A 19,042-nucleotide genomic window follows, 5' to 3' on the forward strand; every position below is an offset into this window, starting at 1 on the left:
TGATAGCAGTAGTTATAGATTTCTAGATCTGTTTCACCAGTTGCTAGTTTCCATTTTCAAAATATCAGTTCCCCATAATGTGTTGAGAGATTAGAGATCTGTCTCTGTGTTTTCAAAGGCATATTCTCCTGCAAGTTCAGCACCATTGAATTATTTTGGGTATGTGATGAAGAAATCTTTGCAAAGCAGCTAAGATCCACATTTTTATTTTCAATCCTCTTAAGTCTGAATCTTAGCTTTGTTCAATATTAATTCAGGACCATGTATTTGATAGTGTGTGGGTTGGAGCTAGAAACATCTCCACCACATATGAAGTAGAAGAGTAATTTTTCTGCTGGATTAGTGCCCAGGAGAAATGCTAAGTAATTGAAGAGCAACTCAGAGATCCTGTCTAAATATCGAAGATGGAGTACAGGTTTACCTCTCCTTTCCAAAATCCTAAAATGAGAGTGAAAGAAGAAAAACTTTTAAAAAGTTATTAAACCTCAGGACAGAGAAATGGCAGTGGGTGAGAGTTTTCAGTGCTTCCCAGAAGTCAGGAAGCAGATGGAATGCTGACAGCTGCCCATCAGAACAGTGGATTTCCAAATCCACGTGCTTGTTGCAGGCAATTGTGACAAGAATGGATTCAGTTTGCTGGAAAAACCTCTGAAGATCTCAGCCCTTGGCCATCCATGGAAAGATGTCACAGAAAGTAGACTAAAGCACCGGGCTAAAGTAAACAGGTTGTTACAAAGTTTCACTACAAAACAGTCAAATCCCCAATTCCTCATCTTTGCTTGTATTGCCAGGGGATTACTTTGTTCTATCTTATAGAAAATGAAAAGTTGATCCTCTGGAAAAACCATACTCAAGAAGCTCCTGACTGTGATGACACAGCTACATTTTGGGGCCTAAAGACAGGGGGATTAAGTAAGTCTGCATGCCAACACTGGGGACCCTCCGGCTTTTTTCCTGCCTGGCTTTTTTAAGTCAGTGGCTGAGTATGAATCCCTCACCCCTCCAAGTGGGCCAGGACATAGGTAGTGTCTTCATTAGAGAAATAGATTAGCCTCCGGAAAAAGACAGCAGATCTGACATTGGAGGTCTCCAAAGGAAAAGGCCAGCTCCCTCACTTATCACCTCCCTGCAGCCCACGTGCATTCATTTCAACAAAGGGGGGGGGGACATGGCAGTGAACCAAACAGATCAGGCCCCCTCCTGTGATTGTGCAGAAAGACAGGCAGTAAATAATTGTGTGACATGCCAGGTGGCGCTCAGGGCAGAGAGTGGTGAGGGGACAGGCAGAGGTGCTCGTTTACACAGAGTATTCCCGGAAGGCCTCGCTGAGGAGATGATGAAGGAGCACGCCACGCTGATGTGGGGGAAGTGAATTCCGGGCAAGGCAGGGCGATGCTTGGCGTGTGTGAGCAGTGAGGTTGCCGGAGGAGCATGCTGGGGAGGAAATGAAAAGCAAATAATGAAGGACCTGACAGTCCCGGTGAGGACTTGGATTATCCTGTGTGAGGTCAGAAGACACTGGAGGAGTTTAAGTAGAGGGATGAGTTGGTCTGATTATGTTAACAGAATGACTCTGGCTGCTGTGTTGAGAATAAGCTGTAAGGGTCGGGGCTGAACCAAGGAGAGCCACTAGAAAGCTTTTGGAAGATGTCCAGGGAGGAGAGAGTGATGACTCAGGCTCCTGTGGTCGAGGAGGAGACGGTAAGGAGTGGTTGGGTTGTCCTACTACACTGGGTTTAACAGTGGTATTTGCTGATGAATTGGACATGTAGTGTAAGTGATGGAGAACAGACAAACTTGATGCCAAGGCTTTTGTCCTGATCAAGGAAGGGCATCTCCTGTCCCTGTGGACACATAGAATACTGGAGGAAGAGGGATGTGCCTTCTTTTTTTGTTGTTTTAATTTGTGTGTGTGTGCGCGTGTGTGTGTATGTGTGTGTGTGTTGGGGGGGGGTGTATGTGAGTCAAGAATAATTTGCAGCAATTCTTACATAGATATGTGGAAATTCACCTTAGCTATTTAGTGCCTGTTCTCAAACATGAATGGGCAGCCAAGGATCCCCAGATTTTGAAGAACACTTCCAACAAGGAGACAAAACCAAGTAAAAAAAAAAAGAGAGAGAGAGAGAGAATGTAGAAAATAGAGACAATGGAGGGAACTTTAAAAAGTGGAAAGAAACAACAAAAACTCGTAATCAGGATCCACAGAGAGTGAAGGAAAGATAATGAATCTGTGAAACACAATCAGGACATCATAAAGACAACCAGGGAATCAGAAAGAAAAGAAAATGAAAATGTGGTAAGTAAAACAAAACTTTCAATAGAATGGCTGGAAGATTTAAAATAACTCCTGAAATTGAACCAAAGCTAAGAAAATAAGGAGATGGATCTAAGAGCACCAGTATGTCATGGGAGTAACTATCGTCTAAGATGGACTCCAAGGGTCTTTCATTGCCTTCTTGTAATGAGACCCCTGTGGAATCTTTTCCCACAGTGATCAAGGGCTAACTTGCATGGTGAACTAAATACTGTGGGAGGGATAATATGAGACCTTTGAGGCTAGGTCACAAAAGACATTGATTGCTGCTTCTGCCTTGGCCTCTTGGATCACTCACTCTTGGGGAGGCCAGCCGCCATGTCATGTGGATGCTCAAGCAGCTGTGTGGAGAGGAACCAACTTGCCAGCACCATCTGTCCAGCCATGTGAGTGAGCCACCTTGCAAGTGAATCCTCCTGCCCTAGTCAAGCCTTCCGGTATTTCTAGCTGCCTGGCCTTGCAGTCTCCCAGCTGAGGCCCCAGACATGATAGAACAGAAATGAGGCATCTCCACTCTGCTCCTAGAATTCCCTCTTCACAGAAGTCATCAGCATCATAAATGACTATTGCTTATTTAAGCCTCTAATTTTGCTGTGATTTCTTATGTATCAATAGATAACTAATACATTGGTTCTTGAAAAAAAAATAGCAGAAAAAAATTTGGGGGGAGTAGAAGGAAAATGACCAAAAGAAAGACTATGAGAAAAATTTCCCAAAGTAACAGCATGAGTCTTTAAGAGTAAAGGGACCTCCCATGTATACATGAATAAAATATAGATCCACGATGAAACATAGTATTTTGAAATTTTAGAATACAGATGAAAAAGAAAAGATATTAAAAGCATTCTATAAGAAAACTGACAAATGATTATGAATCAGAAAGGTAGGAACCTTCTCAGCAAGGCTGATAGCTAGGAGATTGTGGAGGCATGCCTTTAAAATTCTAGGGAAAAGTTATTTTCAGCCTAGAATTTCTTATCCAGTCAAAATGTCAATCAACTGTGAGGGTAGACTAGTGGCATTTTCAATCATTCATGGACTAAGAACATATATTTTCTCTGGACCCTTAGGAAGGTACTGAAGGATGTGCCTCAGCAAATTGAGAAAGCCAAGTTAAAGACACGGAGGATTTAGGGAATGTCAGAGAAGTCCCAGGTGGTAGTCACATGTGGTCGGTCTGGAGAGGGCAAAGAGAAGTTGGGCTTAGGAGATGGAGAAAGAATTGACAGATGATTTGATGTGTTTGGATGATTATATCAACTATTTATAGGTATAGGGCATATCTCTTGGACCTTTTGTACAAAATAGTAATAGATATATAGGAAGCTATAGCTAATCCCAGTTTGTGGGGGGAAAAAAACAGAATCAATTCACTCAGCACTGAAGAATTATATCTATGTAGTCCAAATCATATAAATTCTGTTGATTTAACCAAGAATTATAACCATTGATTTAACCAAGATTGATTTAACCAAGAATTGATTAACCAAGAATTATATTGATTCTTGGTTATAATTATAACCAAGATTTATAACCAAGAATTGATTTAACCAAGAATTATAACCATATTGGATTTAACCAAGAATTATAACCATATTGGAAGAGTGGAGGTATGGGCAGTGGGTCTGGTGGTTTACCTTCTCCACTACTATGATAAGAAGTCAAGGGTCTAAAGTCAAGAGATGCAAGAAGTAACAGAACTCTCATTACCTCAAAATACGGAGATAAATACCAGAATAAACAGCTGGAAGAGTTGAAATGTATTACTCTTGGGGCATGAAGACGGGTTAGACATGGAACTTCTTATTTTTATTATAAGCCTTTGAGAATTATGTCCACATTTAATAAAAACAATTTTTAAAACTGTAAAGGAAAATAGTTTTTTAAAGCTGATGTTGACATATCAGTAATAACATTATAATTTAACTGTCTTTTCTTTGTATTCTCTCCATTTCACTGGTGGAAAAAAGAGGCTGTAAAAAGTAAAGTGATTTCTATTACCTCAAGTTAGTGTAAGATCCAGGACTAGAACTGAGTAATTTTTTCACTGTTAAGACAGCACTCTGGTGATGACTGTACTGTGTTGTCATCCACTTCTGTCATAATCCTTTCTTGTTTTATATTTTGGAAATGATTTTGAGAACTAAGACATCAATAAATGCTCTTTAATTTTATTTAGATACAGAATGAAACTTGTTTATTGCCAGTTCACCTTAATATAGTTTTACTAGTAAATAAAGTAAAATGGTTGTAATATAGGAAGGTTGGGTTCTTTTTTTTTTTTTTTGAACAATCTTGCTCTGTTTCCTCCGCTAGAGTGCTGTGGTATCAGCTTAGCTCACAGCAACCTAAAACTACCTCCTGGGCTCAAGCGATCCTCCTGCCTCAGCTTCCTGAGTAGCTGGGATGACAGGCATGTACCACCATGCCTGGCTAATTTTTTCTATTTTTAGTAGAGACAGGGTCTTGCTCTTGCTTTATACAAAGTATTTAAGAAAATACTTTACTGTATTTTCCCTTGTAAATAAAGAAAAAATGGTTGTAATAAATGAAGCTGGGTTTAATGTAATAAGTTCCAATTGTTTTTTTCCCTCTGAAACACTCTTGGCATTTATTACAAGCATTTGTAATACAAAGTTAGGCCTCCTTGCCTTTGTTATGTAAAAGAAGGGTCACTGTTGAGTGGCTTTGAGTTTTATTCTTTTCTTAGTCTGGATTGCATATGGAAAGCTCCACTAAAAGTAAAACCTATATTATTTTTAATGAGTTTATTTTTTCTGGTCACAAATAATATATATCCTGATGTATTTGAAGTAGAACAGAAATATGCATTTTTTTCTTTTTGAGACAAAGTCTCACTCTCTTGCCCACGGCTAGAGTGCCATGGCATCAGTCTAGCTCACAGCAACCTCAAACTCCTGGACTCAAGCTATCCTCTTGCCCCAGCCTCCCCAGTGGCTGGGACTACAGCATGCCACCATGGCTAATTTTTCTATCTTTAGTAGAGATGAGGTCTCACTCTTGCTCAGGCTGGTCTTGAACTCCTCACCTCAAGTGATCCTCCCACCTTGGCCTTCCAAGAGTGCTTAGGATTACAGATGTGAGCCACCTCATCCAGCCAAACAAATACAATATATAAGTGTGATGATGTATAATAACAATGTTTTCTTCTATGTTACCAAAGTATAAAATAATACAGTAAGTAAATTTAAATAGTATATTGGAAAATCCTAAAGTATGTTTATTACTTGTCTGTTTGATTTGGGTATAATTACTATTATTTGACCATGATACAACAAGTTAGAAAAATATAGACAAAGTCAGATGACAAAGCATGAGTACATTTCTGTTTTTCTCTCTGGGCTTGCTCTGTGAAGACTGGCACACAGCCTTTTAACCGTGCGATGCTCTTCAACGTGGGCTTCAAAGAGGCCATGAAAGACAGTGTCTGGGACTGCGTCATCTTCCATGATGTGGATCATCTCCCTGAAAATGACCGTAACTATTACGGATGTGGAGAAATGCCACGTCATTTTGCAGCAAAGCTGGATAAATACATGTATATGTAAGTAGTGGGCACCATTCCTGTTATCATGCGATGTACTTGCACAATCATAGCATTGAGATGGTAGTAGTATTATACGCCTAAATCTGAGAGAGCTTAAGAGCCTCAAGAATATCATCTTTAACTTCAAGCCATCTGGGGAACTGGGATGCAGCGTGGCCTGTCATCCTTCTGGGCACTTTAAACACAGGTTTGAGCGTGGTGTGGTGGAAAAGAGAGCATGGTTTGTGCAGTTGGGCACATGCAGATTTAAATTTGGGTTCTCACACTTACAGGACTTGGTGCTGTCAAGGTTCATGATCTGGTTCTTAGCCCCTCTGGAAACTTGACTTTGATTAGTCTGCCAGAGTCAAGTTAGATCCAGGGTTAACTGGATCTAAAAAATATAAAGGGCATATAAACTAAGGATTCTGAATTAATTTTTTATACTTGAAAATACCAGTTTTTAATGAGCAAAGTGCAATTGACCGTAAACAGTTGCAGGGTTGGGTTATGGGTGTCAACCTCCCGCGTAATCAGAAATAACTTTTGACTTCCCCATAACTTAACTAGTGTAATAGCCTACTGTTGACCAGAAATCTTACCAATAACATAAACATTTGAGTAACACGTTTTGTATATTATATGTATTATATATATTGTATTCTTACCATAAAGTAAGGTAAAGAAAATGTTATTAAATATTATTAAAATGTTATGAATCCTAAAGAAGAGAAAATATATTTACTATTCATTAAGTGGAATGGATTATCATAAAGGTCTTCATCCTCATCTTCTTCAGTTGAGTAGACTGAAGAGGAGGAGTGATTCTTGCTGTCTTGGTGACAGGGGTGAAAGAGATAGGGGAGGTGGAGAGGCTGGAACATTTCAGGGCATGGGAATTTACTCAGGATTACAGTTCTAGGAATGCTACCTTGACATAAGAAAACCAATCTATACCTAGACTGACAACTAAGATAATTTTAAAAAGTCTAGTTTAGAAACATTGTATAGTTTGACAAATTCCTTAGACCATGAGTTAGGGAAGGGTAAGGAAAATAAAATCCAAATTTAAAAATGTAGTAATTTCTGTAAATATTAGTACATTCAAAATAAATATATTTGTAAGCATCCATGAGTATTTTGGGAGTATAAGCCAGACAGATAAGATCATTATGGGAATAGGCAGCTAGTCATTTCAAAATTAAATGCTAAGAGTTGTCTTTTGTAGTTTATATTTATTCTGCTCTATATAATAAATGCACTTATAATTAAATTCAGTTAATTTTTAAAATGTTATTAGTTTAGCAACATTTGACATGCGTTCACAGTTATTGATGTATTTAATTAAATTTACTTTTGTGAAAATATGCAATTTTTGAACACTGGGGTTTGAGTCTTTTTTTGAATCTTCTTTTTCTTTTTTTTTTTTGAGACAGAGTCTCGCTTTCTTGCCTAAGCTAGAGTGAGTGCCGTGGCATCAGCCTAGCTCACAGCAACCTCAAACTCCTGGGCTTAAGCAATCCTACTGCCTCAGCCTCCCGAGTTGCTGGGACTACAGGCATGAGCCACCATGCCCGGCTAATTTTTTATATATATATATTAGTTGGCCAATTAATTTCTTTCTATTTTTATAGTAGAGACGGGGTCTCGCTCAGGCTGGTTTTGAACTCCTGACCTTGAGCAATCCGCCCGCCTCGGCCTACCAGAGTGCTAGGATTACAAGCGTGAGCCACCGCGCCCGGCCTGAATCTTCTTTATATATTAAATATTAAATTTCAGCTATCACAAATGTTTTGTTTATGTGAGTGATATAACACATTTATATATACTTGTTTCAGTAGAATATAAAAATTTTTTTTGTTGTTTTTTTTTTGAGACAGAGTCCAACTCTGTTGCCTGGGCCAGAGTGCTGTGGTGTGAGTCTAGCTCACAGCAACCTCAAACTCCTGGGCTCAAGCAATCCTTCTGCCTCAGCCTTCCAAGTAGCTGGGACTACAGACATGCGCCACTGTGGCCAGCTAATTTTTTCTATATATTTTTAGTTGGCCAATTAATTTATTTCTATTTTTAGTAGAGATGGGGTCTCGCTCTTGCTCAGGCTGGTTTCGAACTCCTGACCTTGAGCGATCCTCCCACCTCGGCCGGATTACAGGCGTGAGCCACCGCGCCTAGCCTATAAAAATGTTTCTTGGTGTACTTTCCATTTTCCAGAATACTATTTAATTAACATAATTGTTTATATGGGAAATAGGGTATATTTTGCAAAGCACGTGAAAGACAGAAAACTGATTTCACAAGGCAAACTGTTAGGATTTCATTCTTAGAATGCTATATTGTGCTTTCTTTTTCAGTCTTCCATATAAAGAGTTTTTTGGTGGTGTCAGTGGACTGACAGTGGAACAATTTAGAAAGATCAATGGTTTTCCTAATGCCTTCTGGGGATGGGGAGGAGAAGATGATGACCTGTGGAACAGGTATGTTGAGGTACAAATTGCTTAATAATAGAATTTTTATAAATCTTATTTCTATTTGGTAAATCTTAGTCCTTGTCTATTCCAAGAAAGGATTCTTTAGAATGTGAAGTTTTTGAAGTTCCTAAATCCTATTTGTGTTTCTCTTTTTTTCATTAAGACTGCCTTCTGAAATTATTAGCTTCATAGAGCATTCTTTGAAGAATTCTTCATAGAGCATTCTTTTGCACTTTAAAATGGAACCCACATAATCCATTTATATGTGAGATTTTATTTCTTTGCATTTTCATTTCCATGTGTTGCATTGTAGAGTTCACTATGCTGGATATAATGTAACCAGACCAGAGGGAGACTTAGGAAAATACAAGTCTATTCCTCATCACCATCGAGGTGAAGTCCAGTTTTTAGGACGGTAAGTTTAATATCATCTTCAGATACCAAGGCTTCAAAGCTGTTTAATATATAAAAGAGAAATAAAACTATGTTGCCCCAAAAAAAGTCTGCTGAAGGGAATTTTCGTTATGCAAGAAAAGCATTTTTTGCTGAAAGGAATCTTCTTTATGGAAAGGGAGCATTTTTTTGGTGTTTGTTTTGAAGAGATGGCACATACACACACATGTATTTATATTAAAGAACCCAGTTAGCTCTTTATTAGAAAGTGTTTCCTTAATACAAAACATAACACACTTTATTTCCTAAGGGTGTCTAAGTTGTAATGGTACAAAGTAATTTTTTCAGGTGGCAATTTTTGACTAGCAAAATTGCTAATTTAGAATAATAGTTTAGACATTTTTAGTTGTGCACAGAAACTAGAAATTGTAAAGAGCTTTAAATGCTTTAATTAGAAGATGACCTTGAGCATATTCCTCATCAGTTTTCCTTTGAATATGTTTCTCTGACTTTTTTGTTTTTTTCCTCTAACACTATAGGTATAAATTACTAAGGTATTCTAAAGAGCGTCAGTACATCGATGGGTTGAACAATTTAATATATAGGCCAAAAATACTGGTTGATAGGTTGTATACAAATATATCTGTAAACCTCATGCCAGAGTTAGCTCCAATTGAAGACTATTAAAAGAAGTAGCTCTCATGGCAAGATAGACCACCATGCTGGATCATAAACTCGGAGTTTACTCTTAATGGAGGTCAGTGATTGGATGTGTCACAGTGTCCTGTTCTCTGAGAAGAGCCATCAGTCCTCAATGTTTACAGCGTGGGACTACGTCCAGTCACCCTTCTTCCACCCATCCTCTCTGCTTTGAGACACACTCCATGGAGAGCAATGCAGAAACTGGAAGCCATTGCTTAAGATTGGAAATTGAGCGCTCCCTACAAAAAGAAAATTTTTATACTGAAATCTATAATTTAATTCGAAAGAATGCTTTTATTTCCGTTTAGACATATTTTGTACATATGTGACATAAATTAAGGTGTTCAAGTTGTTGAAAAATGTGTTGCAGTTTTGCATGTCATTGGTTATGCCTTTATTGGACTTTTATAGACATTTTTTTATTTGCATGGGAAAAAACACTGTAAACGTATATCACTAAACAAAGGTTAACCCCTGTGTGAAATGAAGGAACTGTCAATAATTGACAGCCAACTAATACAGTAAACTGTTATACTAGTTTTGAGCTTTAGAACTCTGCCTTTCGTGTGGAAGAAGTCACAGCTTTCTTAGGGCTTTAAAGGGAAAGAAGAAAGGACTTAAACAGCTTTTCTTCCTACCAGGATTACCTATTTTTTTCCTTGCTTGCAGCCTCATCAGATTTTGCTATAAATCACAACCATATTGTTTATGCATATTGCATGAGTATTACCAAGAAAATCTTAAAAGTTGTGATGTGACATGATATAAAGGACCTCTTTATGTTAAATGTCTTTCATGTACCTCTGGTGTGTCAGGGATTTTGTGCCTCAAAAAATGTTCCCAAGGTTGTGTGTTTATATGCTGTATTTTTTTTTAATTCACAATGAACAGCACTTTTATTATTTCCAGTTCAAAAGAGCCAAAAAAAGTATCTTCATTTAAAAAGAAATCAAGTCAGTTTTTTTTTTAAAAAAGAATGATCTATGGAAAACCCAGTAGTGCTTATAATATACAAATGAATTATACTATTAGATAAGAAATTAAATGTTCTATTTTTATGAAGATAAATGCTTAGTAGATAAAAACAAATTTTAAGTTTAATTCTCAGACATAGAATTTCACTTTGGGAAGGAACCCTTAAATGTCAACCAGTTTCATTCAAACTGTATTTTTCTTCACTTTTAAGAAATTACATCTCTGGTGTTAATTATTAAAATTTCCTCATTAAAAGTATAATTAGTAGAATTCCTTAAAATACCTTATCAGTTATTTAAGTGCACTGATATTATGACATTTCAGAAAATAGGTCATACTACCTGATATCAAGTACATCTTAAATTTGCTTGAAGTTTTCCATTAGCCAAACCAAACAATATTCTTACTTTGAAAATTATCAATGAAGATTCCTTAAAATATCTTAAGATATTTTTACAAACTTAAAAAAACTGCATATGTATAAAGTGAATCTTCAACATGAAAAACGATAGAAATCTATATGTGAGAGATGTTTGAATAACATATGCCTCATGGATTGTTCACCTAAAATAGAAATATGGTCATTTATCTCAGGTTGTAAGTTTGATATTGAAGTGTCATTTTTTTATGGCAATATTGATAATATAAATGACCACAAACCAAATCATAAAATAATTGAAATTCTTATGCTTTGAGAAAACTGATACTGTTATGATACCAAACAGAATTTTTCCATATTTATTTCTTAGAAATCTTTCCAAAATATTTATCTGTCAGGTTTTTTTTTGTGGTACTCAAAATAATGAAAAATCAAACCTGAAAATTTAGATATTTGTGCTTAATTTGTGTAATCTGTTCATTTTCTGTCTTTCATACCAATGTAGTTTTTTAAGTTGATGAAATGAAAGAGATTGGGACTGTTAACATTTGTTGATCACTAACAAGGTAGTAGGGGCATAGGAGCATAATTAACCCAATAATATTTAAAATGTTTTAGTAGCAGGGAAAAATTAGGGCTGTTTCTGAGTCTTATTATAAGGGAAACATTTTTCTCTTTTTAATGTGGAGCTGCCTGCATTTGATATCTTTTCCTTTAGATGTACATTTCACAGTTTCAAGAAAACTCAGTACTACTAGTATCTGCCTTATTTTCTTGAGTTATGTTTGACATTAATTTTTGTTTCAGGAGTGAGATTCAAACATTTTGCTTTCTTTCAGTTTTAAATATAGTATGTTATCCTGTGAAAACCCCCTCACTAATTTGCTTTTGGTTTTGTTTTGCTTTTTAAGTGTAAACCCAAAATTATTTTCACCTATGAACAGTGACCCCTTAATATGTTCCCATGAGAGTGACAGAGCTTTGCCCAATTGTCTTCATTGTATGACAATAAATCTATTCCATAAAGATTAACAAATACATTGCCAATACAAACTATTTTCTTTATAGTATGTTTGGTGGATTTATTAATGAACATGTATTGATTGCCTGCTCCGGATCAGGTGCAATGCTAAGTATGTATATGGAAAGAGCATTATTTCATTTCTAAACAAATCCAGTCAAGCAAATTGAAACCTTTCTAAAATTATGAGGACATTTTCTGATAACTTATCTGTTGTATTTCCTAGTCTCAAAGTCAAGAAACCTATATATGTGGACTTAGAGCTATTAGGAGTTCCCTATGGCCCTACTGGGAAAATTATATAGTGCCTTTCAACTAGAGAAAGAAGTAATGCTTAAAGGGCCTGTTTATAGAAAAGAAAATAGGAAAAGTACATTTGCTGTAACATTAAGTTTAACTCACAGTGGAGATAGTCATTCTTTGCCCAAACTAGGGTTTAATGAGTATTTTTTTAAATCTAAATTTAAATTTTTTGTTTATATTTTGTGAAAAGGTGTTCAGTAAGAAAACCTTATTTATAATATTATATGAATTCAAAATCATGTATTAAAAATTTGCCTATATTCCTTTCCTAGCCAAGGTATTAATATCCATTTTAAAACAAAATTGAAAAGTATCTAATACATATTCTCCTTCTGGAGGCTCCCTAAAAGTGAAAGCAGATTTTGTATAATTTTGTTTGGCCTTCGCTTGTCTCTGTTATATTTCTTTATATATTTTTCAGATGAATAATATTCTAGATTTATTGCCTTGGCCTTGCAAGTGTGCCAATTGAGAGAACTAGAATGATCATTGTGTTTATCAGAAAGAGGAAGTGTACTTAAGATTATTTTATTTATTAAGATATGAAAGGCTTCTACATTAAATGCACTGAAATAAGTGCTAGTAATTTCTTGTACTTTCTTTTTTTTTTTTTTTTTTTTGCTTCTCATGGAAATGTTTGTACTTTTTTATCATTGTCTTTTATGAAATATAATGTTCTAAAGACCTTGTGTGAAGATGTAATTATTTTCTCTCAGGACCTTTTTTGGGTTACTTGCCCCCCCCCCCCTTTTTAAATTGTTATCCTAAATTTTAAGTGAATTATTGGCTGGTTGGCACTAGAATTGCAACGTAAACACCAGGAAACCACAGCTTACATGCATTTAGAGATCACCTCATACCTTTTACCTCAAAAAAGTAGTATTTAAATATTTTTCATTAGTACAATTTAGTATCTGTTGTCTCAAAATGAATATTTAAGAATTCATTTTTAGCATAAATTTTTTTCTCTCTGCACAACTGTAATAAACTAGCCTGATATGGTCAATTCGCTTTCTGTTTTTCAACTATCAAGTAGTAGTGACAATCTTTAAGGCAAAGATTCCAATCTCAAAAATACCTACAGACTAGATATGTATTCAGGACTAGATTATGAGATCATGACTTTTATCAACTTATTTGTGTAATGAATTTTAAGTATTGATTTATGCATAGTATGATCTATAGGGATATTGTCACTATCACAAATGAACCAGTTATTAAATCATAATCGTTTAAGTCATTTAAAGCCATAATATTGAGTCAGCTTAGTTTGCCCCAAGTTTCTACCTATGGTATTAATGTGTCCTCTGGTGAAACATGCTCATTTAACACATTAACTGCCCTGTGAGTTGTATTTAACTCACACTAGTTTTGAGCCAGGGGCCTCGTGAAGCATATGTACTCACACGTCTCTTTGCTTTGGGAGCCAAGAGAACTATTTTTCAAGTTGCATATAACTCACACACAAAATAATAAAAAATACATTTTTCATTAAATTAGGATCATATTGTTTTTGAAGTTTTTATTCTATTTTCATAATAAAACCGTGGCCCCAAGGAACATTTTTTTTTCTGGTGTGGCAGTCAATGTGTTAATTTATATATATATATCTACACACACACACACATTGTTTGCACTATTTTTAAACACATGGATTTAAGATTATAGAGATATATTCTGGACCAGAATTATTTTATTTAGAGAAAGCTGTTCTTAGGAGCATACACTGTATTGCTCTTAATTTAAGTGACTTCAGACAAAAATGATTCATCACTTTACTACAAAAGAAAAATATATGATTTGAAAAATAAAACTTGCATCCTTCTCAACACATTCATGTAACATATTTTGGTGGATTCGAATACCATTGCTAATTTAATCTTCCCAATTTTATCAGTTTGTGCCCTGGAAGATCTTGAGATATCAGACATTACCGACCTTCAAGGAGTTTTCATCTCTGCATGTAAAAATGATGTGGAAACACCTGAAGAACCACATGCCATCAAATGAGGTGTTCGTTTGTGTCCTCTGCAAACATTGGTTTTCTATTTCATTAATGTAACGTTGGGTTATGTGAGCATTTCTGTAGGAGCAGCTTTTCTCCAGCACGTTATTTCCCAGCTGTAAACATATAATACTTCAGAAGGGTAGTTGAGATGATTATTTTTCTGCAATGGACTTTAAGGATTTGCTTAAAGATTTTGCTTGAGGAGGGCTCTGTGGAAGATAGGTTAGATAGGTTATGAACAAATACTCTGGAGTCAGACTGATCTGAGTTTGAATTCAGGGGTCCCCTATCATTATCTTGGAAACATTAGCAAAATGTCTAACCTCTGTGATCCTCAGTTTCCTGATCTTTCAATTGAGGATGATAGTAACTACCCAAGGATCACTGAAATGATCACACTAACCCTAATAGAGCACATGGAGCACTTACACAGTGCCTGACAGAATGAACTAACGTTGGCTCATACTGTCAGTTTTTCAGTTTTAGATGAACAAGCTTTTCTTTCGTGCAGATTGTCTTGGATCATATTTAAAGAATGATGCATTTAATTCTAGGAAATGAAATCAGTGATTACCCTATACATGATAATATATGTAAACAATTAGTACAACTGGCAAAAGTGCACAGTTGAAATCTGTCAGTGGTAGTCATGAGAAGAAACGTAGCAAATAGGAATCAGGGTCTCTTTCCTCCAAGGACAGTGTGATTTCAAGTAGACAACATGGAAAGACCTATTGCGATATATATATCAGTAGTTCATGGAAGACATTCAGTAACTCACTTTCACACCCCAAGAAGTCAAATGTCCTCCATGTGCCTGAGCTCCTGCTTGCTCTCTCCTATCTTGGCTTTGAGTTTGACTTTTCGTCTATCCTCCTCTCACTTACCTTGGAAGATCCTTTCCCTTCTGCCTTTCATTTTCCCTCCCTCCTCTCTTTGGGCCAACACTCACTTTCTAACAGTGTCCCGTAGGGTATTCTCTGATGATGGAGGCGTTCCGTGTCTGCTGTCTGATGTAGACCTTAAAATGTGACTTGGGAACCAGATTTGTTTATATTTTTGAATTTTAATGAAATAGTCAAATGCAGCAGGTGATCTCCTGTACTTCCAAAGCTTTAGCTACATGGACCCCAGAGGTAAGTGCAGGAAACTCCCAAGCCCTTATCTCTAGCTTAGAATTATTCTTAGCACCTGACTTGTATTATCAATTTATTGGTCATCCCCGTCTGTTTGTTCTCAGAAACTTAAAACTTACGGTCCTTAGCTGAATTTATCAAACCCACCTTCAAACCCTAGTCTTCCTTCTGTATGCCCATCCGCTTAGTAACGCAAGGGACAAATCTATGAGTCATGCTCCCTTTTTCTTCTCCACACAGTCAACATTAACTCCACCTCCTAATTTTCTCTCCAATCCTGGTCTTTTGTTTCCTCAGCAATTGCCCAAGGCCTTCCCAATCTTTCTTTTTTCCTTTCTCTCTCCTTTCCTTTTCTTCCCCTTCCCCTTCTTCTCTCTCTCTCTTTCTTTTCTTCTTCTTCTTTTTTTTTTTTTTTTGGAGAGAGGGTCTCACCATGTTGCCCAAGCTGGACTCAACTCCTGGTCTCAAGTGATCCTCCCACCTCAGTTAATTTTTGTCTTACTGCAAGATTATATCTTCTTTGAATCCATCTTCCAGAAATTATGTCTTTTCCGAAATACTACTTTGCTTAAAATCTCCCAGTGGCTGCCTATTGTCTATGGATAAGGTCCAATCAAGTATTTGTTTCTATACAGGCCTTTTATGCTCTGATTTCTGTTTGCCCCTCCAGGATGAGATCTCACCTTTCGTTCTTGTTCCACCCTTTTCATCTCTAAGCCACCTGTGCACTGCTCACAGTGGCCTGGATCATGCCCCTTGCCTTTGCACACCATCTTTTCTACCTTATCTACCAGAGGATCTATTAATAATCCATAGCTCCTAGACTCACTTAAGCTCCTCTGGAAGCCTTCCCTGACCAACCCAAGTAAAATTTGCCTCTCCTTTTCTTGTGTCCCTGCCCTACAGTATATAAACCCTATTAACATACACTGTTGCATTTATTTGATTAACAAATTTTCTTTGCTTTCAAAGACTGTGAACTTTCTGAGAGTAGCAATTAGTCTTTGTGTGTGTGTACTCCTAGCATTTAGTGCAGTGTTTAATGAATAAATGATTCTGTCAAGGGAACACTGTTTGCCAGCTAATTAGGGATGAACCTTCACAGCATTCTTCATGACTGCCCCATTATTACAGGTACCTCCTACCTACCGGATCATGTTAAGTAGGATCAATGCCTTAATTGTAACTACAAGGGCCATCATCAAAATGCATGACTCGACTATGAATGTATCTTTTTTATTCAGCATATTTTTAAAATTTAAAAATATTTACCACATTTAAAAATTAATAGAATTTAATAAGAAAAAAATAGCAAAGAATTCACTGCCAAGTTAATTTTTGTTAAATTGAAAAAAGTCAAACATGAAAAGTCAAGTTGTGCTTCCCACAAAATAAACAGTGTTCACAACACTAATAATTTGATCATCTTCGAGAGCAGATGCTGAAGACACCTGTTTGGCACTTTAAAGAATTTACGCCTGGAACAAAATTTCCATCCAAGGAAGTTTTAAAAATGTATCTAATTAATTTCCAACGATTATTCTAAGGTTCTTTACACAGTCCCCCTCCCTCGTCCCCACCATCTCCTGCTCTCCCTTCTCTTTTCTTCTCTTCACCGCCATCTTTGTTAGGATAAAAAAAAATCATAATGGCTATTAATTTCCCTAGAGGCTTCATGAACCTCTGCGAGTGCTTTTGTTCCAGCAGAACAGGATCGCTATGGTAACCAGATTTCCCCTTCATTGTACTCTTTTCCCTTGATCTTGATATAAATATCATTTTGCATAGGGTGATTATACAGTGTTTTAGACTGTCCTGCAACTCTGGCAGCCTTGTCTCTAGCCTCTCCAACCCCAGTATTTTTTTTTTTTTTTTTTGGCATTTGTTAATATTAACACCCACTGTATCTCAGGCACTGTGCTTATGGCTGAGGGAATGCGGGGGGAGGGCTTGACATGTAGTTCTTCCCCCACTCCCCACCCCCAGTAGCCCACAGCCAAGAAGGGAGATGCTTGCCTAGGGCTTCTCAAAAGGGCCACCCCCCTTCCTCTGAATATTTTATAACCTACTTGGAAACCCAATAAAAAAAATGAGCAAATGCCTTGGACGGGTCAAATAAAAAGTAGGGAAGTTCCCAGAGTCCCACCTGAGGCAGTGTGAGGGAGAGGGTGTAGCAGTCAGTCCCCACAGAGCCACAGGTCCAGGCAGGGAGGGATGTGGCTTATTTCCTGGGGTGCTTCTGAGAGCAGACAGGTGTGGTTAGAGGGCTGCTTCTTTCTAGGTTCTTACACTACAGAGAGCACGTTTTTCTTGGGAGCTTTTAAAAAATGTTTTTATTGGCATTGCTGGGGTGCAGATGTTTCTAGCGCCCAGGCTGGGATGTTGAAGGGGCTGGAAGAAACTTCACAGCACTCACAGCTGGGCTGTTCCTAAAGTCCCCGTGTCCCCAGTCAGTTTGCTGCCTTCACCTTCTTCAGAGTCTTCTGGTAGGTTACTCACGTTTTGTTTTGTTTTTTTGTTTCTGTTTTTTTCCGTCATTGGTGGGAGGAGTAAATGGAATTTACCCCACCTTATCCAACTCACATAAAAGTGTAACATAACAAGAAAGGGTAAGGAACGGTTCTGTAGCTTGATGGGACTAATGTTAATATCAGGGCTGTGACATCACACTGTAGTTTTTGAAGCTGTTACCATGGGGATAAAGGTGGGTAAAGGGTGCACAGGGGTCTCTGAATTGTTTCTTATGCAACTGCATGTGAATCTACATCTCAAAATTAAAAATTTAATTAAAAAAAGAGGTGAATGACAGATGATGACAGATGATCAACTCCACTCACAATAAGAGAGATGCAGGTTAAAATTACTCATAAGTATAAATTCTGACCTGTTAGCAAAAATCCAAATGTTTCACAAACACTGTTGGGTAGGCTGTGGCGAGCCAGGTACTCTCATAGGATCCTGGTAGGATGCAAAATGTCACCACCTCTGTGGAGGGCAAGTTAGCAATATCCAAAAAAGTAACTAAAAAACATGTACCTCTTGTCCCAGAAATCATCTTTTAGGCACATCTTTATGGATATCAAACAACATAGGGTCAAGTTTCTGGAAGCATTACTTAGGGTAGCAAAACAGTGGAAGCATCTGAATGTCCAGAGGGGCTGGTTGGAACTCTGGCCACCCACACAGTGGAGCACTCTGCAGCCATATAAAGGGGGTTTTTTAATTGAACTTTTTAAAAAACCGCATTGCTCTAAGTCTGCAGTCTGAAGGGTTTTTATCGCTTCTAAGTAAAAAGAACGTGGCTTTTCTTCTATAGTGTACTTTTGTAAGGAAATAAAAGCTATCCAAATGCATAATAGGCTTCATCGGAGGCAATAATTTTTTAATAATGATTTTTAGTAGCTACTTATCTAAAACCTTCTTTTAAAAGTCATTTCCTGGAAATAAATGTAATTTTTTCCCTCTAGGCCCAGAAGCTAAAGTATCATAATTACTAATCCCATTAGGGGAACAAATTGAATAAGAATCAGGAAACATACCATCTTAGATCAGGAAGGGAACTTGAAAGTCATCTAATTCATTTCCTTTACTTTTTTTATTAGATATCACTTTAAAAAAAAAAGGAAATGTAAGTGAAATTACCACCCCTCTGCTGGGTAATTCTAACAACCTTCCAGCTCCCTCGTTCAGTGTCTGCAAGCCACAAGGCTGGGTTTCAGAAAATATTGATCAGATCAATTCATTCATTACCCTTCTTACCTTCACTGGCTTCCCCATGGCCCACAGGTCCTTT

At 37.0% G+C, this 19,042-nt stretch overlaps 1 protein-coding gene across 2 annotated transcripts in view; it reads left to right on the top strand.

The window, feature by feature from the left end:
- B4GALT6 (beta-1,4-galactosyltransferase 6) overlaps positions 1-11,817 on the top strand; it is a 62,714-nt gene extending 50,897 nt beyond the window's left edge. For both annotated transcript variants that reach the window (XM_020282357.2, XM_020282356.2), the window contains exons 6-9: positions 5,695-5,882; positions 8,216-8,338; positions 8,646-8,747; positions 9,265-11,817. In XM_020282357.2, coding sequence (XP_020137946.1) covers positions 5,695-5,882; positions 8,216-8,338; positions 8,646-8,747; positions 9,265-9,412 — 561 coding nt within the window. In that variant the 3' untranslated portion in view covers positions 9,413-11,817. The remainder of the gene's footprint in view (positions 1-5,694; positions 5,883-8,215; positions 8,339-8,645; positions 8,748-9,264) is intronic.
- Positions 11,818-19,042: the final 7,225 nt, after the last annotated feature.

The sequence above is a fragment of the Microcebus murinus genome, chromosome 17, assembly GCF_040939455.1.
Source record: "Microcebus murinus isolate Inina chromosome 17, M.murinus_Inina_mat1.0, whole genome shotgun sequence".
In the NCBI taxonomy this organism is placed as follows: domain Eukaryota; kingdom Metazoa; phylum Chordata; class Mammalia; order Primates; family Cheirogaleidae; genus Microcebus; species Microcebus murinus.